The sequence below is a fragment of the Bombyx mori genome, chromosome 15, assembly GCF_030269925.1.
Source record: "Bombyx mori chromosome 15, ASM3026992v2".
In the NCBI taxonomy this organism is placed as follows: domain Eukaryota; kingdom Metazoa; phylum Arthropoda; class Insecta; order Lepidoptera; family Bombycidae; genus Bombyx; species Bombyx mori.
The window spans coordinates 15,943,314-15,967,197 of record NC_085121.1 but is presented as its reverse complement, the minus strand read 5'-3'; the positions used below and the strand labels follow the sequence as shown (position 1 = coordinate 15,967,197).

General features: G+C 37.9%; 1 protein-coding gene across 1 annotated transcript in view; it reads left to right on the top strand.

Annotated features, from left to right (window-relative positions):
- LOC101745704 (diacylglycerol kinase eta) overlaps nucleotides 1-23,884 on the top strand; it is a 181,021-nt gene that overhangs the window by 89,281 nt on the left and 67,856 nt on the right. Inside the window, exon 3 of the mRNA XM_038016147.2 lies at nucleotides 16,856-16,936. Coding sequence (XP_037872075.1) covers nucleotides 16,856-16,936 — 81 coding nt within the window. The remainder of the gene's footprint in view (nucleotides 1-16,855; nucleotides 16,937-23,884) is intronic.

Genomic DNA, 23,884 nt, shown 5'->3' with positions numbered 1-23,884 from the left:
CGTTTACGTCGACCTTTAGACGGATGTTTAATATTTGCTTCGCTCACAATAAAACTGTGGAACGTTTCAACGAATTTATAATATGCATGTGGCTGTTCGTTTCCTTCCCATCTATATATTAATACGTGAAGCAAAAACTTTGTATCCCTTTTTACGAAAATTGCGCGGACGGAGGAGTATGAAATTTCCCACACTTATAGAGAATATAGAGAAGAAGTGCACAATGCTAATATTTTTTAAAAATAATGCATAAAAGATACATTAAATCAATAAAGAAAACATTACACACCCTACATACCATGTATTTGACGCACACACGCATGCATACTATTTATTGTCAAACTTTTGTTCTTGACGTCTGTTGTCAAATTGGGAATAGATTAAATATTGTTTGTCTTTGTTAATATTTTTTATAGTCTTGGCGAAATTTGTGATTATAGAAGTATAAAATACAATCATAATAGTGTACAAACTTACAATTCCAATTAATTATAGTCGAATTTCAACTACTGCGGGAGCTCTAGTATTAATAAATTACCAGTGATCCACCGGTAGTCGAAATTCGATTTTATTAATTAATTGAAATTATAAGTTTGTACATTATTATGAATCTATTGTCAAAGACTATCAAACCTCTATAATCAAAGATTTCGCCAAGACTACCTACACTTTAGACCAATGTTAATAAAGACAAACCATATTTAATCTATTCTCAATATGACCATAGACTATAAGCAATAAGAAAAGTTTGACATTAAACAAATGGTATGGCATGCGTGTGTGTGTCAAATGTATGGTAGTGTGTATAATGTTTTTTTTTATTGATTTAATCTATTTTTATGGACGATTTAAAAAAATAATAGCGTTCTGCACTCCATCTCTATATTCTCTACTAGCGACCCGCCCTCGCTTCGCTTCGGAAACATTAAAACACACATGAAACCAAAAAAAATAAATAAAAAAAAATAAAAAAAAGTAGCCTATGTTCATCAGGAACTATGTCGGCTTCTAATGGAAAAAGAATTTTTCAAATCGGTCCAGTAGTTTCGGAGCCTATTCGAAACAAACAAACAAACAAATCTTTCCTCTTTATAATATTATAAGTATATAAGTATAAGTATAAGTATAAGTATAAGTATAAGTATAAGTATAAGTATAAGTATAAGTATAGATAAGTGTGGGAAATTTCATACTCCTCCGTCCGTGCAGTTTTCGTAAAAAGGGTACAAAGTTTTTGCTTCACGTATTAATATATAGATGATGAGATTTCGTAGACGGCAGATGAATTGACAGTTAGTTTCTGCGACTAAACAGTTCTTCCTCGTCATTGCCTCTCTGAATAACTAACTGTCTTTTGGACTATCTTGCGTCAACTTGAGCCAACTTCGGTCGGTTGCGTGGATGGCATCATGCACTTAACACTGTTAAATTAATAGATCGATAGAGATCGTTAGTGAATTTAAAATTGTCATTGTAAGAGTCACAATTTACTCTTACAATTACTATATTAAATTGACGGCGTGAACAGCGTGAAATTTTAAGAGGTAGGTATTTAAAAATTTAGATACTTCATATGTCCACTTCAGACAGATCCGAATTTAGGACTTACAGCGTAACCATCTTCGTCGGTGCGCTAACTGAAAATAAAAACTGTACCTCTTGTACTGCTATTTTGCTGTTTTTACTGGTGGTAGTGCCTCTTGTGAGTCCACGCGGGTAGGTACCACCACCCTGCCTATTTCTGCCGTGAAGCAGTAATGCGTTTCGGTTTGAAGGGTGGGGCAGCCGTTGTAACTATACTGAGACCTTAGAACTTATATCTCAAGGTGAGTGGCGCATTTACATGGTAGATGTCTATGGCCTCCAGTAACCACTTAACACCAGGTGGGCTGTGAGCTCGTCTACCCATCTAAGCAATAAAAAAAATAGAATTACACTCGCCTTTGTTACCAGCCATCTTACCGCGTCTTTCATCTGGATTCAACGGTTTCTACATTAATTGTAACAATGCAGACTTCGATCTCAAATATGAAGTTGGATGACGCATTTCCTTTGTAATATTCAAGAGTTGTAGCGATCACTTGATATCACTCGAGCCCTGATCTCAACTACAGCATTCTCGACGACATGTAGATTCGATAAATCGTTTAAATATAGACAAATCGTGAGCGCTTTTATCTGTGTTCGATAAGTAAAAGTAACTGTCGGCGACGATACCTAAACGTGGGGGGCACGCGGAAGCGGAGTGCGGGGAGACCCGGAACAAAACGTGAAGACAGACAGACGCGACACAGACGCGTGCGCAACACCAACATAAGCAAGAAGTCGCAGACTTAATGTGAATCGAATAATATAAAATTGTAAAAAGCAAAGTACATAATAAAAGCATAAAAATATCATTATATGATTTTGTTCAATTCCTGGACAGTAACCAAAACCATCAGTATGATAAGCTTAGGAAATAAATGAAAATAATTTCGAATTTAACCACTTAGCACCACCTGAAAATAATTTGTAAATTGTTAATTATTTACCACCCACTATCATTTAAAGGTTTATACAAAATATGACATTTTATAGCTTATCTGGATATCGGTAGGTTTTCAGAGCGCCTCTCCCGCGCATTCAATACGGGACTGGACAATTGACAAGATACGATGAAATTAAATTTGAATGGATTATTTAGGTGACCTGTGAGCGATTTGGTTCCACGAGTAAGGAGAATGCTCTATTGGTTTCAAGCTCGGATACTAAGTTTTCTAATAATAATGACAATAAATAATAATGCTAATTTCAAATGCGCAGCGAAGCGGCTGAGTACGGCTAGTATTATTATATAATCGAGACAAAGTCACAAAATATACGGACTCGCCCCAAAAATATCAAGAAACAAAATCGATTACCTTGGCCCGAAAGCATATAAACACATCGTTCAAATTTACTATGTCCATTCCTTTACAGGTAAATTCCGTATCGTTTTCGGCCTTATTCGTGAAATCTGAGCGCAAACTATGAAGGAAAGAACGCCAATATGTGTATGTACAACCACACTCGCTTAGTACAAACATCGGTTTGTACAGTGACGTAGTCAGGGAATTTTGTACAGTTATTTTTACGAGTATTGAGGGAAACATTCGTAATCCGTTAAAATTATACTGTAGGTAGACAAGTTTGGATATGAAGCTAAATAGGAACAGACATTTTGGTTCGTCTGTGCAAATTGAAATGTACGCTGAAAGAAAGTTGTCCTCGTTTTAACGAGACTCGTAAAAAAGCCCTTTGTGGCAGAGATCGGGCCGACTATGTCCCTGGCATTAGGCTGTCACTCAAAATGAGATGGGCTGCACGCTCGCCTGCCTCCATTGTCTGCAAAAAAAAAAAAGAAAAAAAAGAATTAATCGCCATATTTGCCCTAAACACTCCCTAAGTCCGCGCCACTCTCCATCGATGTATGTTTGCGTGGACGTGGTTTTCTCATGTTTACTCGGGGCCCTGAATTTTCGATAAGCAATATTCCAAGTTTGCGGACCGAGCTTCGGTGAAAGCTAACAAGATTTTTGATGTTTTTAAATTACTTTTTGACTTAGAACACGCGTGTACGATCACAGGCTTTCGTACCGCAATAGGTTATTTTTAAAGGTCAAAAAAGCTTTCCGGTGTCATTGATTTGGAACAAGATACGATGTTTATCTCATCACAGACGATATCTATCTATTCACTTTCCCATTACCTTTTCCTATTCCTATTACTGAAAATTGAATCTTATGTCTAAAGATTTCAAGTGACACTTACGTCGTCTTTAACTATAAGTTCCGATGACATTTTAATTTTTTTTTCTATTTTATCAGCCCACAGACGTCCACTGCAGGACATAGGCCTTCCCTAAAATGGACCGATGACTTATTGAGTTTTTTTTCTTTTTTATTGTCTGGGTAGGCAAACGAGCGTACGGCCCACCTGATAGTGAGTAGTTACCGTCGCTCGTGGACTTCAGCAATCCCAGGGGCAGAGCAGCGCAGGACCGATCTTTGTAACGCGGCTTGGGGGAGGCCTATAATCAGAATTTAATATAGAATATTATTATTTATATGTTTACTTTGCTATTTTAATATTTTTTTTAATAATTACCTACTTAAGTATTTCTACGTAATTTGTATCAAGGGTAATTAATAATAATACACACTTATATATTGATATCTACTGAATTTTATGTGTATTTATTTTGTAAAGTTGACATCCCCCGGCCTATTAATATTAAATCTTTATTAATTTTAGTCTATTCTAAACATGTAAATATTCTATGTAAATTTTTATCTGCTAATAATATTTACCTTTAAAGTAGTTAGCCTAACATATATTTGTTTGTGCTTTTCATAATTTCACAGATTCGCGTATGGAAAAACTGATCAAATTTATCTGTATTTAGTAACTTTTTTTTCTCTCTAATCGCCTGTCATTTTTGTGCATACTGTGACATTGGAAAAATCAATGCCAAAGGCGTTGGAGCCAAATTCCTATATTAAAAAAAAAAAAAAGGTTTCAATATGACCTAACCAATCGAAAACCTTTAAAATTGTCAAGTATATTGTATCAATACGTAAAAAAAGTTGAAATACGAATTCTAAAGCAATTTAGCTTTTGGGGTCTGAGGTGTCAGTTTATTTTGGAAATGGGGTCTCTTGCCCAAAATTTGTTTGGGAATTCCTGTTCTAAATAATGTGATGCACGGTAATAGTGCGCTGAAACACATGCGATCAGGGTAAAGGATAGGGGAAAAATGAAAAAATCGATAAGATTGGAATTGTCGCCCAAATCTCTATCAACAGACAGTAAAAAGAATTAAGCATCGCACTCATGAGCTGTGAAGTCTGCTGTTAATCAGAACAATACAGTGGAATATGCATTATTTTCCGCTTACGCAATTTGTGTAATTACTGGTGGTAGGGCATCTTGTGAGTCCGCGCGGGTAGCTACCACCACCCTGCCTATTTCTGCCGTGAAGCGGAAATGCGTTTCGGTTTAAAAGGCGGGGTAGTCGTTGTACTCTTGAAAGTGAGAACCTAGAACTCATGTCTCGAGGTGAGTGGCCGAATTTACGTTATAGATGTCTATGGGCTCCAGTAACCACTTACGAGGTGGGCCGTGAGCTCGTCCAACCATCTAAGCAATAAAAAAAAAAAAAAAAACCTATCGTAATGGTTTTACAGCGATATCGTATTTCGGAACTCCGCAAAACAAGGTTAGGTTGTCACGTTCGAATTCCGCAAGAATTGAAGAAGGGATAATATTATTGTGAATTTCGGCTATAGAATCAAGGGTCCGCATGTTTTGTTTGTTGTTAAAATAAGCGTGGAATATGTCGTCTGTGGTAAGTAGGGAAAGGAAGCGACCCTTCAGAAAAAATTATCTACGTCCGCGGAATTAGGAACGCCTTGTAAAATTATATTCCAGAATTGTTTCTCATATTTGTATCGAGTTGGAACGTTTGCGTACGTTTGGCGCAATTTCCAATTGCATACAAAATTTAGTTAACTTTTACTCTATCGAGAACGTTAAAAAAAACTCGCATTAAGCACACCGATGCCCCACCATTCAAACCGAAACCCGTTACTTTTTCACGGTAGGAATAGACATAATTGTGGTACATATATCCCTGGCTGACATGGCTCATAAGACGCCATATCATCAGGCAATCACGCAACATATATTATATTTTTTTTTGGAACGAAGTTCCTTATCGCGCTTTGTGAAAGGGGGCTAGACGGAAAAAATTCTTACGAAAAGTTGTCACGACACTTTTTAGATCCGTCATTCTGACTAATCAACGTGTAGGCGCTTATCGCGTGACATTGCTCGTATCCGATTGGTCCGCGTAATGAGTACAGTTTCTCGAGATAGCGTTTCAACCACGGAATAGATAAATAAGGTTGGAAAGGCCTTTGCTCTAATTTTGTATTAGAACCAGTGTCGCCGCTTCATCCCCACTATTTTAATTTCTACACATACACACACTGTGATTACAAGTATTTCGCACACAACAAAAACACCCACACATAAATCTCAGGACAGATATTCGTTCGCAAACTAGCACAAAACACCCGTAGGCATACACACTCACACACGCAAAAAGGCAATAAAAATGTATGTGCAAATAGTACTCGTCTTTGTCTCCAGTTTCCTCTACCTGTCACGTCAATCCATTGTTCCCTGGCGTTAGGTTCTTTAGGAAACCTAAAATTTTTAATTTACTGCATAAGTCAAATAGCATTTTACTTAGATTTTAATACGTCTTAGACAATATAGTAAATACCCGTAAATTAGAGGTCTACATGTCCCTTTATATTATACCTTCACTTTAATTCAATGATAATAATTCAATAATAATAATACATATTTATTTTACTCAAAATACGTCTCACTAAGAATATACTAGGTATCATTAATTAAATATAAAATAATGCAAAAATTATCCATGTCAAATGTAAATATAGTCGAGAATTCTGTCGATGATTTTACCACATGGTCACCTCACTATCGACAAACTGCACGGCCAATCAGGGCAAAGGCCGAAATTTCAAAGATTGGAGTGTAGAGAACGCAATGCATGTAGTACATTGGAAGCTGACTTGGTCATTGCGTTCATTGGGCGAGTACACATCACGCAATGTATGCTATTTATAACTTGCTGCAATAATATTGTTAATGTTTGGAATTTCATAATGCTCAGTATATTTTTATGTTTTAGACAAATAATATTGTAATTAAATGGTAATTTCGACATACCGATCGAAAGATATACCTCCTCGCTCTATACTTGAGGTCTGATTTTTTGTTTTACAAGTTATAATTGCACAACACGGCACTATAAAGCGGAGATCTGTTCGCCAAGTAGTCCGAAGCGCACTAAACGCGGTGAATGAAAGAATCGGTCGAGTTATGTTTGTTCTATCATAACAGTGGCACGCTTGCCCCGCCTACATTACCATTCCAACCTTATTTATCTATTCCGTGGTTTCAACAATAGTAATTTAGTTCATAGTATTGTTTTTTTCTTCTTCATAATGCCGTAATTTATTATTATAACTTTAAAAAAAAATTACAATTCCTTCACTAATCAATCGAAAGGAACTTCGTTCCATCCGGGTGTCCCTTGACACCTCTGAAGTTTTTTTAATTTAGGTTATTCCTATATCTTATGTCGACATAGTAAGCTTAATGTAATTTTCTATATAATTTTAAACAAAAATCTCGTTATCTTTTTGTAGAAGTACCGTGCTATAAGAGGAGTTTGGGGACTTTGTTTTGCGTGTTATCGTGGAATCGTGTTATAAAATATCGTGTTACAGAAGGGTTACCTGTAATTAAGGCACGTTCGAACAAAATCGCTACACTCGTTTGACTTACACCACAACCCTTCCCTGCTCGGCCACGCTGCAAGGTTGTGACACACTCCTTCCAATGCCAAGGCCAAATAACGCGACCTTCCGCCTACGCGCTACGTGCACGGAATAACGGTTGCCCTTAACCATCGCGATTACACCACCAGTATACCGAGACCCCAATAAAAATTAAATTCGATCCAGTGAGCCTTTTTAATCGTTGGCAACGAGCAAGCGATGGACTTTGTTTTAATTTCTATAGCAAGCAGAAATTGTCGTCGGCTAATTGAGGCTTGTTGTAGCTTGCTGTTTAGTTGAACACACATCATGTAACGGTTTTTGGAACGAAGTTCCTTATGGGACGATGCAGGGGGGTACCCTAACCGGGAAAAAACGTCCGTAACGTAAGATTTATTCTATTTTCTTTATACCTTGAATAGAACTTAAAATTAATATTTTTATAATAAGGAACTTCGTTCCTATCCGGTGTCCCACGACACCACATATCTTTTTTTTTCCTTCGGTGGGAGGACCAGCTCACGGCCCACATGATGTTAAGTAGTTGTCGCAGACCATAGACATCTGCAACGTAAATGCCGCCACCCAACTTGAGATATGAGTTCTAAGATCTCCGTTTTAACAGTACTTCGGCAAAAACCGAAACGCATTACTGCTTCACGGCAGAAATAACCAGAGTGGTGATGACCCGTGCGGTCTCAAAAGAGGTCCTACCACCAGTAATTACGCAAATTATAATTTCGCGGATTTGATTTTTATTATTCGGTGTTATCCCTTCACCGTGGAAGACAATCGTTAACATCTGTTAGGTACGTATTTCATTAGAAAAAATTGTACCTGCCTGTGGGATTCGAACACCGGTACATCGCAAGATACGAATGCAAGACAAGACAAGAAGGGTCGTCGTACCCCCTTTCGGGGGCACGGAACGGGCCTCGGGGCAAACCCCACTGCCCGGAACGAAGCTCCCTGCCACACAGGGCAGGGGTGAAGTGTTGCAAGACGGGATTAGGGGGGCTGTTCGTATGCGCGCTCGGCGCACTCACATCGACAAAATAATAAATACTTATATATAATACGATGGGCTTGTTGTCATGGTTGGAGTGATGCCCGTGGAGGAGTCTCCCCGGCGCCGGCTGCTGTCGTCTGCTTCCTACGGTTTTTTTTTTTTTTTTTTTTTTTTTTTTTTTTTTTTTTTTTTTTTTTTTTTTTTTTTTTTTTCTTACTACTATCTACAAAACTACTAAACTAACTAACCTAATTACAACTACTATATACAATACAGGGACAACAGTCAGCAACCGTGGGGCCCGCCACCGGCCCCATGCCGCGGCCCCACCTCTACAAGTCAGAGGGGGAGCCGCGGCACTAGTTTGGCGCTCACCCGCTAAGGGCTCCCCAGAAGGGGAAGACCGTTGCGGGGAGGGACCGACGTAAATCACTCCCCTTAAGGGGGAGTGGTCCACCCAAACGGGCGGTAGAAATGGGTCCCCATAGGGGGGCACCCCAACAGTGTGGGGGGAGATGAAGAGTGTGGACAGCTCAGTCCCATGGGGGCACTCATTATGAGCACTCCCATATCACTCCGGTTAAGCCGACTATCTTACCATAGCCGGGGGTTCCAGTAGCTCCCTTGGTAGCGCCTGACCATCAGGTGGTCTGGCGTGCAAGGGAGCTATATTGTGGAGATGCTCGTGGGGTCCACCGTCAGCCCGCTCGTACATATTACGAGCTAGCCTCCGGATGAACTCCTCGAGCGACTCCACATCTAGATCCCGGGCGATTACGTCATTTCTGACGTAACGCCCTGCTCCGACTATCGTGCGAAGAGCCAGATTCTGCTGGGCCTGTAACTTCACCCGCATGATCTGCGGGATGAGGTGATACCAGGCCGCAGCTGCGTACGTGATACGGGAACGAACATACGTCTTGTAAATGCCGAGTCTAGTCCTGGTCGGCAACCTGGAGGCCAACACCGGCCGGAGGAGAAACCTCGCATAGCGGGCGGCCGCCAACGCCGACTTGGCGTGGGCGGTCATCCTCAAACTCCGGTCGATATTGACTCCCAGGTATCGGACACTGGGCCTAAACTCGACATTGACTCCACGGAGACTGAGCTGTCCTGGGACGGCTCTTGTGCGGACCGGACCGAAGAGGATAGCCGCGGTCTTCCCCACGTTGACCGCGACCCTCCATCGGTCCAGCCACTGGGGCAGTAGGTCCAACAGCCTCTGCATCCTCGAAATGGCCGCAGAGGGGAAATTAGAGGACGAGAAGTAGGCGCTGTCGTCGGCAAACAGCGCCAACTTCACGTCGGATACGAATGCTCCGGACGTATTATGCTTTAGGCCGCAACGACTTCATGACTCAGTTTTGATGTTATCATAAAAAATATTGAATATATTTCGAATGTGAATAAATATTTCGAAATCAAGGTCTACTATTCAAAACATTAATGGTAGCTCAATTTTCTGAAGTATAAAAAAACCTCGTAATACTGTTTTTCGTTTGTTTTTGAAATAGCGTTGATACTTTACAGTTGGCTTTGCATTCGGCTTATCTTTTGTGTATCTTGTGGCGGGTAGCCATCATACAATACAGGACATTTGACAGATGCCTGAATCTCGCTTACGACATTTTCAAGATAAGCTTGCATATATACAAGTTCGAACAACAACATTCGGACCGTCGATCTACCGAGCAATATCACCCGCTCGGTGGAAGATCTTTCCTTTCGTCGCTTAAGCCTCCCACAACCTGATCGGAGAATTCCACTCATATTCTATTGAAAAATATTTATTACCTCATTCTTATGACATTCGCGTTTCAGGTAAAGAAAATAAAAAGGGCTTCATAATATGTTATACTCCGATATGAAACGATGGAAACGCGTAAGATTTATTTCGCGAGTTACTGTTTGGCCCGCATCACGTAGCTAGGTTTATGTTTTTCTTATGTATCTCGCTGAAGTAACGATCCACTTAAAGAGAGATAGAGAGAGAGGATAGATACACTTTATTGCACACCAAAACACAATTTACATTAAAAAACAGTGAACAAGTAGATACATTTGTACAATAGGCGGTCTTACAGACAACCGTTTGATTTACAGAAATTCTGGAAATGATAAAGATTTATCAGGTTTTTTTAATACCTAAGCGACCATGTCAGCGTCACCGGGATAGTAGGTGAGCTCACGGGGCTCAAACCTGACGATGTTGCTAACACGAACCCTAGCAAGAGTCGTGCTTCGCAGAATCTACCACCGGATCGGAAACGCGACCCACTGAGAAGATCCGGCGAGAAACTCAGTGGGCTGGTATATAGCAGGAATATTGTGGTGTACTATTAGCAATACATTATAGCTACTTGAATGTCAAACAATAATACATTTGGCTTATAGACCGTCGGTCTGTAAACCCCGATCCGTTAGGATTGGATGTGTGACGCCAATCCCTTCGGCAGTCTAGGTTATATTGTAAAAAGCTGGATAGATTAAAAAAATATAATGCAATAAATTTGGCATTATTTATCTTTTGGTATTTTACAATTTAAATTTTAGTGTAAATGTTTGTGGTCTCCCTTCAATCGGTCCCTCATTGTGGAGGATCGTGACTCCGTTTGATTCCGTCAACTAGCTGTCTCCATCGATCCCGTTCTGTAGTTTGGTTGAGTGCGTCGCTGATAGGTATTTTTAGTTCCTCCGCTGTTTGATCCGACCATCGTTTGGGACCTCTATATTTGTAATAATATAATGCATATCGCGTAACCAAAAATGGATAAAGTAAAAGATACACCAAAAGAAGAAATAAAAAGGCCCTTCCTATGGCACATTGGAATGGAAATACTATTGTAGGTATAACCCAAGGAGAGTTGGAAAGGCAAGCGGCCGGTGTTAAAACTCATGCTGAGTGCCTATGCAAGATGATAAGAAAGAGTACAGGCTACGTCGACTTTATATGGTTTGGAAAAGTGCAAGAAGAAGATTGGTAGATTATGTAATAAATCCTTTAATATGATGGGTATTTTTTTCTAAATTTTTTTTCTATTGCTTAGATGAGTGGACGAGCTCACAGCCCTGGTGTTAAATGGTTACTGGAGCCCATAAACATTTACAACGTAAATGCGCCACCCACCTTGAGATATGAGTTCTAAGGTCTCAGTATAGTTACAACGGCTGCCCCACCCTTCAAACCGAAACGCATTACTGCTTAACGGCAGAAATAGGCGGGGTAGTGGTACCTACCCGCGCGGACTCACAAGAGGTCCTACCACCAGTAAAAGTGATATAAAATCTTCTATCTTCTATATAGGTATATATAAAAATGTATTGCTGTTTGTTAGTCTCGCTAAAACTCGAGAACGGCTGGATTGATTTGGCTAATTTTGATCTTCAATTATTTGTGGAAGTCCAGAGGAGGTTTAAAGGTAGATAAATATGAAAATGTACAGAATTAAATAAAAATAGCAATTTTGTTTTTACTTTGATGTGTCCCCTGTCGGACGGATTCTTTTTGTTTGTTATAAATTCATTTTATACAAAAGTTTAGGTCTTTTATTTATCGATTGAGGCACTACGAAGTCTGCCGGGTCAGCTAGTGTAATATAAAAATTACTAAACGTAAATTAAACAGGGAAAAAAAATTTGAGCATCAACTTTGAACTATTCAAGCCTTGTTACTTACTATACCTACTAAATAATTAGATTTACGACTACTTTGTATGAAGCCATATGTCACTCGCAACTCGCTTCTCCGACGTGACCTCATTTCACTAGCTTGATAATGCAGACACTGGAAATTGGAGTTGTAACATCCGAACCGATACCAATCAATCAGTATAGATTCTTTGCGAAAGTTTCGGTCTGTCGAGACTCTAGGCCGTCTATACATAAATGGTACGTTTCAGTTCGAAGAGCAGATTGTAACTAATCTTATACCCGACTAGCTGTACCCGTCCGCTTCGCTGGGCATTTAAAATTAACATTATTATTTCTCAAAAGATTCTCATCATTAATGCCGCCGCAACTAGTGTAGGGAGTCCAACATTCGTATAAATATTAGCCTATCCATTAAGTACATGTATTTTCTACATGGATACCAAGTTTCAAGTCAACCGGATGCATGGTTCAGTAGTTATAACGGAACATCCGTAAAAACCACTGTAGATTTATATATTAGTATTATTTAAAGTTACTCAGAGGGAGTTCATCCATGGTAGGACCTCTTGTGAGTCCGCACGGGTAGGTACCACCGCCCCGCCTATTTCTGAAGTGAAGCAGTAATGCGTTTCGGTTTGAAGGGTAGGGCAGCCGTTGTAACTATACTTCTCAGTATAGTTACAACGGAACTTATTACTTAGAACTTATATCTCAAGGTATGTGGCGCATTTACACACACATCTAGGCAATAAAAAAAAAACCATCTAGACTCGCTGACGAGCTGACGTCATTGAGTGACGGTAACCATTCACCACTAAATGGACCGCGATCTCGTCTGCCTAAAGAGACAACAAAAACGAGAATGCTTTAAAGATCATTCGTTCATTTTCCTATCCACATAGATGTTTATAGAATCATCTATTGGCGTGCCTTGTCAGGAAAATCGAACCGTAAGCCTGTGATTGCAAACGCATGTCACTCTATCAGGCTGTCGCTTCTCTTCCACGCCACCGCTCTCGACACCGTGCATGTGTGCGTGCGTGTACTAGACACTGCGTTACTTCGCTGGGTGAGTCGTGTACTGCGTGTGGCTTTATTTTACAGCAGGTTTCTCCTGGTGAAACTGGAAAGGCATCTGGGCCATCAGTAATCACTCATTAAAAAAAAAGATGTGTGGTGTCATGGGACACCGCATAGGAACCGAAGTTTCTTATTATAAAAATATTAATTTTAAGTTCTATTCGAGGTATAAAGAAAATAATTATTCGGGTATACATTTTTATTATGATTTTTTTATTGATAATAAAAACTACTTTACAAAGCTAACAACTTTATTTTATTCACAATGATTTATAAAAAATATATTATAATAATATACAAAGAAACAGCTATTTTTATGAATAATAATAATAATAACCGTCATCACGTAGACTATACATTAGACACTGTATAGCCATCATACTAAGACTATACATAAATAATAAAAATCTTACGTTACGGACGTTTTTTCCCGGTTAGGGTACCCCTCCGCATCGTACCCTATGGAACTTCGTTCCGAAAATTCAGCACATTTCTTTAATGGCTTTCGTTATTTCTAAATTCTACTGCTAAAATCTATCAGCTCTGACATTTAACATCTGCCAGACGTCCCGTTTTAAATCTATTTGATGTCAATGTCAAGAATCATTTTAGTTAATAAAACATTTTCATTATTGGAGACAATTAAGTATTCTAAATGCACAAAAAAGGACTGTACTCTTAACAGACATAATTCCTATACTCGAGAACTTGAACATAAAATGTCAATACGATGGAACAAGCATGATGTCCATGTTGTTATGGAGAGCGGGTGAAGATTACAATTTCAAAATCGTACCTTTTTGTTTATGATAGTACTTTTGGTTAGACCGACACTAGAGTAACTTAGCATTTGATATATGCTTATGATGGACATAACGGTTGAATACCGGCAACGACCTCAACTTGAGGTCTAAGCCTCAATAATCTAGTTTGAAGAATTATCAAACCGGGAGGCACGGCTGCGACTGAAACAAACATTTTGGTAATGACAAGCAGGCTCAAAATATGTCCTACGGTCAATAAATGGTGTAAAATGATTGAAACTCTTGAAAGTAGGACTTTACAGAAGCTCTTAAATTGGCCTGACTTTACCACTGATTCCAAACGCCGCTTCACTCCTGAGAAGAATAAACAAGAAATCAAGGGTTTGCTGTATTCTCAATATATGTCAAGGTCGATGGGCCATCTCATTGCTAGGTACAGGGAAAGGCAAGAGACCGAAGGGAACGGAATGCATGTGGAGAGCAACAGATATTCAGCATTGGGTGGACACGGGTTGGAGAAAATAAAAGAGAGGGAAGAGAAATTTATGTCATCAATGAAAATTTACAGCTTAGTAACAGTTCTTCATTCGATTAGCGTCATAGTATTTTACTTACTCATTAATGGTACACATTGATTAATCTCCATTGTTATTAATAGATAGCGCTATTACAGCTCAAATTCTAGTTGACTTTGAGCATAATGATAACGTCAGCTGTAGGTATTCTAAATTTTAACCTGAAGAAAAAATAAAATTTGTTCCCAAACACTTCGTCGTGACTTCCGCTCCTGTCTCGTAGTCTGACCTAAAAAGCAAATATTATGAAAATTTTTTTCAGAAACAGCACCCCGATGCTTGGAAACAGGTAAATAAAAAAAAATGAAACTGTGTAAAGGTCAGAAAAGAGAGATAGAACCACAAAGAGATATTACTCGTATAATTAGAACTTACCTTGCCACGTTTTGTTTGTTACATCACACTCGTGTGGAAAGTTGTTATGTATATTGCCTAAATAAATATTGGTATTCTTGGGGTGGTTGCTTCAAACGATTAACGACGAAATTATAAATTGTTTAATATGATTCAAGAAACAAAATCTCTTATGTTAATGTAGAACTTACATAAGCTTTTAAATCGTTATGATCTGTTTGCACTGTTGTTCTGTGAAACATAATTTCTAAATCACGGGGTTTTATCAAACAAATTGTCGCCCATTTTTTTTTTTTTTTCCTATTGCTTAAATGTATGGACGAGCTCACAGCCCACCTGGTGTTAAGTGGTTACTGGAGCCCATAGACATCTACAACGTTAATGCGCCACCCACCTCGAGATATAAGTTCTAAGATCTCAGTATAGTTACAACGGCTACCCCACCCTTCAAACCGAAACGTATTACTGCTTCACGGTAGAAATAGGCGGGGTGGTGGTACCTACCCGCGCGGACTCCCAAGAGGTCCTACCACCAGTAGGACCTCTTGAAATTTAACTGTACTTTCGCTGTTAAGGTACTTTTTATTTTCATTTTAAAACAGTGCAAATAAAGGTCTAAAAGAGCCTCGAGGAGTTGATTACATTAAACTGTGCCCTGGTTAAGGTACGAACTTTTAATTTTCTGTTGGCGACAGATATGCCTAACAACGTACACAAATCTGGGAAAGTCAATTTCAGGTTTTATTTTATAATATAAATGACTCGAATACTGTCGAAGACGAAGTCGAATACTGTTGAAGTCGTCGTTGCTTAAAGGATAAGACGTCCGGTGCATTCGTATGAAGCGATGCACCGATGTTCGAATCCCGCAGGCGGGTACCAATTTTTCTAATGAAATACGTACTCAACAAATGTTCACGATTGACTTCCACGGTGAAGGAATAACATCGTGTAATAAAAATCAAACCCGTAAAATTATAATTTGCGTAATCACTGGTGGTAGGACCTCTTGGGAGTCCGCACGGGTAGGTACCACCACCCCGACTCTTTCCGCCGTGAAGCAGTAATGCGGTTCGGTTCGAAGGGTGGGGTAGCCGTTGTAACTATACTGAGACCTTAGAACGTATATCTCGAGGTGGGTGGCGCATTTACGTTGTAGATGTCTATGGGCTCCAGTAACCACTTAACATCAGGTGGGCTGTGAGCTCGTCCATCCATCTAAGCAATAATAAAAAGAACTTATTTTTTTGCAATATAAATACGCTCTTAATATCCAATCAGCCCTATAGGTCTTCCTAATTCTGTAATTGAAATTATTGAAATAGATAAAACGGGACGTTTCGACAACTGTCATTTGACTTATCCATATATTAATACGTGAAGCAAATATTTTGTACACCTTTTAACGAAAATTGCACGGACGGAGGAGTATGAATTCCCACACATATAGAGAATATAGAGAAGGAGTGCAGAATTTTAATATTTTTTTAAATTATGCATTAAAAATACATTAAATAAATAAATAAAAACATTACACACACCACCATGTATTTGACACAAACACGTATGCACACTATTTGTTTATTGTAAAATTTTTCTTACTGCTTATAGTCTGTGGTCAAATTGAGAATAGATTAAATATTGTTTATCTTTATTAATATTTGTCTAAAGTGTACTCTTGGCGAAATCTGTGATTTTAAATAGAAGTGTAATAGTCTTTGACAATTGAACCATAATAATGTTCAAACTTATAATTTTAATTAATTAAAGTCGAATTTCGACTACCGGGGCACCACTAGTTCTTCTAATTACGTAAACACTCAAACTAGTACTTCCTACAAGTCCTTGGACACCCATTGCGATTTGAAATCTAATACTAGAAATCGAGTTGGTTCATTTCTTAGAAGTTCCCCGTAAAAAACAAGGAGACGAACAAACTGATTTTACATTTGGCAGGCAAAATACCAAATCAACATAGCTTAGTTTTCTTGCTATAAGTACAACTGTTTTTTTTTTTCATTTTAGAGTCAACTGTGGGACGAATTCGAGCTAGAGGACGCAACGTTTGCCGAGTGTGGCAACACCAACACGAACAACGGATTTGAGGTAAGCCAATTAATAAGGCTTTATGGAAACTGAAAGGTCCATGTTGAATGCACTTGTACTTGTATCAATTTTCTTAGCTGAATTCTCCTGTCCCCGTGTTAATAATGTAATAAAATGTAAGTCATTTTTTTTTCGGAGGATAACGAGTGTTAACCTTTTGAGTTCAAAGCATTACATATATATAGATATTTCTCATATGTTTTTGCGTAATGCTCGACCTAAGAAAAAGACACAGCAAAGTAGATAGATAAAAATGTTGATTTGGAATAGAGTCATCAAAGATACAGATCGTTTTTTACAGATATTTTTTTGCTATACATATTTTCACTATACCCAATTTTTTTTATTACAGTAAAGGTTCAGTACCTATTTTTGGTGGAGTAATTAATTATAACTGACATTTCTGTGAATTAAATTTGAAATGTTATTTTGTAAACACAAATGCCTTGCGGCACAGAAACTTTAGGTCCATCCAAACCCTTTGCCGTTGTAATGAAAACATTTTCCTCAATCAGCTTTGTAATTAACTTGTTTAGGAACAATTGTTCATCTGAAAGTTGAGTGAGTGTGGTACATTTGTCAACATTACAGGCTTGGTTATCGATAATTTGATATTTTCGAAATTATGGTTTTATTTTAGATTTCTACAATCATCTTTACCATCAGAATTAATTTTAATGATTTTTTATGAATAAATATACGATCTAAAAAATATGGTCCAGACTTCACAGTCTGGTGGTGGTAGGACCTTTTGGGAGTCCGCACGGGTAGGTACTACCACCCTGCCTATTTCCGCCGTGAAGCAGTAATGCCGTTGTGACTATACTTATATCTCAAGGTGGGTGGCGCATTTACCTTATAGATGTCTATGGGCTCCAGTAACCACTTAACACCAGGTGGGCTGTGAGCTCGTCCACCCATCTAAGCAACAAAAAAAAAAAGGTCAAAAGAAAGTAGAGAAAAGGCAAAAATAATATCAACGCTATTCGTTAACCTCTAACGTTTCTGATGTCAATCAATTAATAAAGTGGTCTAATAATAAAGATTACCTTATTAACCAGCAACTTGGTACGAGGATTTATGTTTGTTTGTTTATAACGAAATCTTTGAACGTTATTACTATCGAGTTTGAGATGTCCGATTAAATAAACCGCATATATTTTTCTCTCAAACTGATCCCCGTGATCTCACCTACCCACCCGTCCGTGCGTAGTTGCAATAGCTCCTAAGACTAACAAAGATTAAAGATATAGATAGCCTTTATTAACAATTTATAAAAATGTTTTAGATATTTTCCATCTTATTTTAATAGCTAAGGTGGGTAGGTATTAAAACTTAAATAAAATCCTCTTATTAGACATTCTTATTAGACACCGGTTTCTTGAACGTCTTGCTGTACAGCATAGGCATCCCCAATGATTCTCTATACCAGCGGTCGGGGAACTTTTTTAATTATTACCCCAAAATATTTTTGTGTAAGTTGATATTACCCCATGGTGAAGAACCAAAAAAAACGAAATCGCTTCTTTTTACTATCTTTCATATTATAGCCCCCATGATAATTTTGAAAAGAAAACAATAACTAAAAATTTAACGATTCTAAAGAAGTTTCACTTCAATATATACATATTACTCACAAAAGTTTCATTTTTACCCCCCAAATTTTCATTTTACCCCATTTGGGGTAATTTACCCCGGTTCCCCGACCGCTGCTCTGTACCAACGATTCGTTAGGTTTTTTTTTTCTGCAGTAGTGTGTGATCAAAGTTAAAAAAATGGAACATTAAACCTTACGAATCCACGCCTGGAGGGTGTAGACTGTGTGATTGACAAAGGCTCGGCGTCCCCTTCCGATGTCTACGTCATCCGTGAGAAGCTCAGTGACCCAGTGACCTAACTTGAAACATCTTGTCTTTTGGCTATAGTTGGCACGCGCTCCCCAATAATCAAGTAATATTAAATGACTAACGGAGCTTTTAGATACCGTAATGTTGAACTTGGCCGCGCACGTTGAGGCAAACCCTTGGAGTCGAGTTTGCAATGAAATAATAGTTGTTTCATCATTCCAACCGAAAAGGATTGCTTGCTCTGAATATCTATTACCACTAATTATCCAAAATACACTGCTTATGTGGTACTTTATAGTATGATGTAGCATGATACTTGTTCAAACACGTTTTTAACCGACTTCAAAAAACAGAGAGTTTTTTAATTCGTCAGTGTTTTTATGTGTGTCTCAGAACGGTTTTTTCTGAGGTGAGCCGATTTTGCTGATTCTCGTTTCATTTGGAAGCCGTTGTCTCTCGTGTGGTCCCATTTAAATTTTATCAAGATATGATCATTAGTCATGTATCATATTGATCATAGTGAATTACTTTGACAACATTGATTATTTCTCATTTTATTTCGTTTAACTCTGTATTCTTTTTTTGTTAAATATTTTACTATGTTCGTCTTATATATCTGCATCTGCAGATTCACTCCCTTCAAATCGGAAAGCATAACGGCTTCGAAGTGAAAATATGCTGAATAATCAGACATCTGGACTCGAATCCCACACTCTTATTTCTGGTAGGGTGTACCGTAAGCCCATACCGGTAGATAGGACCATCCTGTCTATTTTTGGCATGAAGCAGCCATATATAGCAAAGGACGGAACATTCATTACGTCCAGCTCTTGATTCCACAATGTAATTGAGATTTTGTTCTCATGTTTCAAGATTGGCGGCGGCATTCGATTAACCGTGGGCAAGCCCAATCATTTCAGCCAATAATACATAAGTATTAACCGTGTTCAAGATAATACCAGCCAATAATACATAAGTATTGAGTGTAAATCGGTAGGTATTAGCAAAGGCTGATGCTTGTCCGAGCAAAAGGGCTAAAATTCTTTCTCTTTTGACAAGAAACTCACCGATTCTATACATATATATATTACAGTACCCTATTAGCTGTTGGTAATTGTAATTTCGTATTTTATCCAACTTTTGGGTTTCGTTCATGTCATCGAGGTTAATTCGGGAAAGACCTCAGTCGGTCTCGCGTCACTGAATGTTTTATGCGACGGCTAAACAATCGATCTCGGCCCATTTTCTTTTTAAAACGGATTCGGTATTTGTTATATCGGAAAGTTTGAATAAAATGTTAAAATTAAACCAGAATTGGGGACAAGTCTAGATGAAATGATTAGGCTATTGTAATTAACATTTTATCTTAATCAGGAGACATTAAAAGGCGTAGAAACTGAAATGCCTTTGTTGAAAAATCCAGCTGCTCAACGACATATTAATACGACATTCATAAATTGCGTAATGAGTTTTTTTTATTGCTTAGATGGTTGGACGAGCTCACAGTCCACCTGGTGTTAAGTGGTTACTGGAGCTCATAGACATCTACAACGTAAATACGCCTTAAAGGTACCTTGAGATATAAGTTCTAAGGTCTCAATATAGTTACAACAGCTGCCCCACCCTTCAATCCGAAACGTATTACTGCTTCACGGCAGAAATAGGCGGAGCGGTGGTACCTACCCGTGCGGACTTACAAGAGGTCCTACCACCAGCAGTACAGTCATACTTCGCGTTCGGTGAGACCACAACTCGGTGGGTGTGGAGTATCCAAGCAGAGTTTTTTTTTTTTTATTGCCCTTGTAGGCATACGAGCATATGGTCCACCTGATGGTAAGTGGTTACCGTCGCCCATGGCCTTCAGCAATGCCAGGAGCAGAGCCTCGTTTGAAGAAGGATATGTCATAGCGCTCGGGAAACACCGTGGAGGGGAGCTCATTCCAAAGCCGGATGGTACGTGGCAAAAAAGATCTCTGGAAGCGCACTGTGGATGAACGCAGTGGCTCCAGGTAGTATGGATGAACTCTACTCCGGTGGCGGGCGGTGCGATTTTAAAAACGATATGGTGGTATTATCTCAAACAATTCCTCAGAGCACTTCCCGTCGATATCGAAGCCGAGTATCGATATCGTGCCCAGGAATGTGTCTCGACTTTGTCCCCCTACTGTATACGTGACTAAGTAAGTCGTCATGTCATGTGATCTTGCTTCGATCGATCTTGGACGCCAATCAATTTTTCTATTAGTGTACGAGGAATGTTTTTACGAACTATTTTCACCGGTCACATTCGCCACTTCATTTGGCTTCATTGTTTTATTATCGTTACGACCCGGGACTTAGAATAAATAAAGAGCTCTTCACCTATCTTATACCTTTAAACGAGCAATTCTTGTATATATTATATATAATCTGAATCTCGGAAACGGCTCCAACGATTTTCATAAAATTTAGTAAACAGGAGATTTCGGGGGTAATAAATCGATCTAGCTACGATTTATTTTCAGAAAATATTGTTTTATTCGTGTTTTCAATAATCAACTTTATTGATAATCAACTATATGACTCTTCCCGACATCTATTGGCGAATAATGATACTATTTTTCTTAATTGAGAGAAACTCACTGCTTTAAAGACACAACAAGATGGCGTTATAAAAAAAAAACGAGCAAAGCTCGGTCATAATCTAGTGTATGTATTAAGTAAAACTCAATTTTGTTATTATACTAAGACAAGTGTAAACTTCACTATCACATGTCCATACCATCCCAAACGCGCACTTATCACTTTCTCTGTCACAGTTTATCCCACCTCTGCATAAAATTACCAGTTTATTTCGAGCATTCATATTGTGGTTAAGTTAAATATGCAGTGTACTCGTAATCACATTATATTTCGTTCTAAACAATTATTAGACTAGACCGCTATTTTACCTTCATCAAGTTTGATCAGATATAATGAAACACGTCGCTGTTTCCCGGGATATAGCGTTGCTTCTGTCGCTCTCTGGTCCCTAAACTACCAATAAATTTGTTAATATTCAGCCAAAACACCGTCATATTTACTAAGCAGATACACCCGGCGTGCTCCAAGTTATCTCAGTTATCATGATAAAAAGTATTCGTAATAATAATAGCTAGATAATGACCGAGCTTTGCTCGGTTTATTTTTTTATAACTCCATCTTGTTGTGTCTTTACAGCAGAAAATAGCATTATTATTCGCCAATAGATGTCGGGAAGAGTCATAAAGTTGATCATCGAAAAAGTTGATTATTGAAAACACGAATAAAACAACATTTTCTGAAAATAAATCGTAGCTAGATCGATTTATCGCCCCCGAAATCCCCTGTATACTAAATTTTATTAAAATCGTTGGAGCCGTTTCCGAGATTCAGATTATATATATTCAGATTAAAAATTTCGATCAAGAATCTTTCGTTATCCATCTGGATTAGGGACCTGATACAGAAGGCAATTATCCTCGATACTGCGCGTATTGTGAGGAGGTTTCTCATTCTGGAGTCCTAACCGCTGGTGGCTTGTGTCGTAGACACCGCCATCAGCGGCAATCTATTTTTATATAGTGTTTATTAAAAATTGATTTTTTTAAATATTTTTTTAAAAAAGAGTGTATAATTAATAAGACTTTAAATAAATATTGATTGTAATAATAATAAAATAATTTATTGCCTTTCACACAAATTTAGATGAATACATTTAGATAAATAAAAGAAAAGGAAAAAAGTCAAAAGAAGGAGGCTCAGCTATCACATGTGTTAATAAAGTTATAAACTATCTTTGTGCATAATTTCATCCAAATTCATTCAGCCGTTTTTGCGTAATCCCGTAACAAAGATATCTAATCTAAACATACAAATATTTAGATTAATAGTAATTGTACAGAAATAAATGATTTTAATGGAGTTGAGAATTCGAATTTCTTGGCTTTAGTTGAGTAACGCCCTGGGCCTTGTAAAGAGCTTTGGTAACAAAACAATACATCAATCAAGCCGAGATAAAAAACTCTCAAACGGACATCAAAAGGATAAAAAATTTGGGCTGAACACACACACGTAACGCCACACAGGCTCTTATGGGGCATCCAACAAGACGACCGCTTCGCCAAACAGCGTTTGCAGTTCATAAAAAACTTTAACATTTTATCATTTTTACGTCACGGACGTTGCGATGTGACCCGAATATGAATGGACCCACAAGAGAGGGTCGCGGGTCAAGCGAGCTTACTGCGTCAGACTGACATTTCACAGATCACTTAATATACTCGTGAATGATATCGTCTTCTCGTATTAAAACTGTATAATCTCAAAACTTACTAATTTTACAGGAGAGTGTTTTAAAGGTTTAACACGTGATATTTTTAATATTGAAATGAAATGAATGAAATGAAATGCGTTTATTTCAGGCAACTTAAGCCCATAAAATGTCACATACAGTTACTTAACATCTAAATCAAAATACAATAAAATTAAAATTATAATTTATCAGAATGACTAAAAACCAAAACAAACAAAAAAGAAACCAAATCAAAATTATTAAAATTAAAATTGTCAACTACTGATATATTAATCATCTTTGCAACTTTTTATTTTTATTTTTTAACATTTACATTATCTGTCTTTTAAAGTAAGATTAAATTGTGTATTAATTTAGTTAATAGTAGTCAAAAAATAGGTAAATAAAAAAAATAAAAAAATAAACTACGCTCTTTTGACAGTAGGTATTTATGAGAAAAATACTGGTGATACCAAATGTTTCCGCATATTAACTCAATTTCGAATATTTTTGGAAATTGTACACTTTTAATGCGAAAAGACCATATTTAAATTGGGCATTCTATTGCAATTTTACAACAGTGATCCAAAGGATTCATAAACGCAAATATATTGATCATTCCGTGAATCTGAATTAAAGTTATGAAGTCGTAAATTGATGTGAAGCGGTTATGTTGGTGGTTGATTGGGTAACAAATAGACAAGTCTTACCATCAGCGTAACAGATATTAATATTTCGTCTCAACAAAACTTTTGTTATAGCGCTCTTTATAAACGCATTTGACACATTCATTGGTATATTGCCAGAATA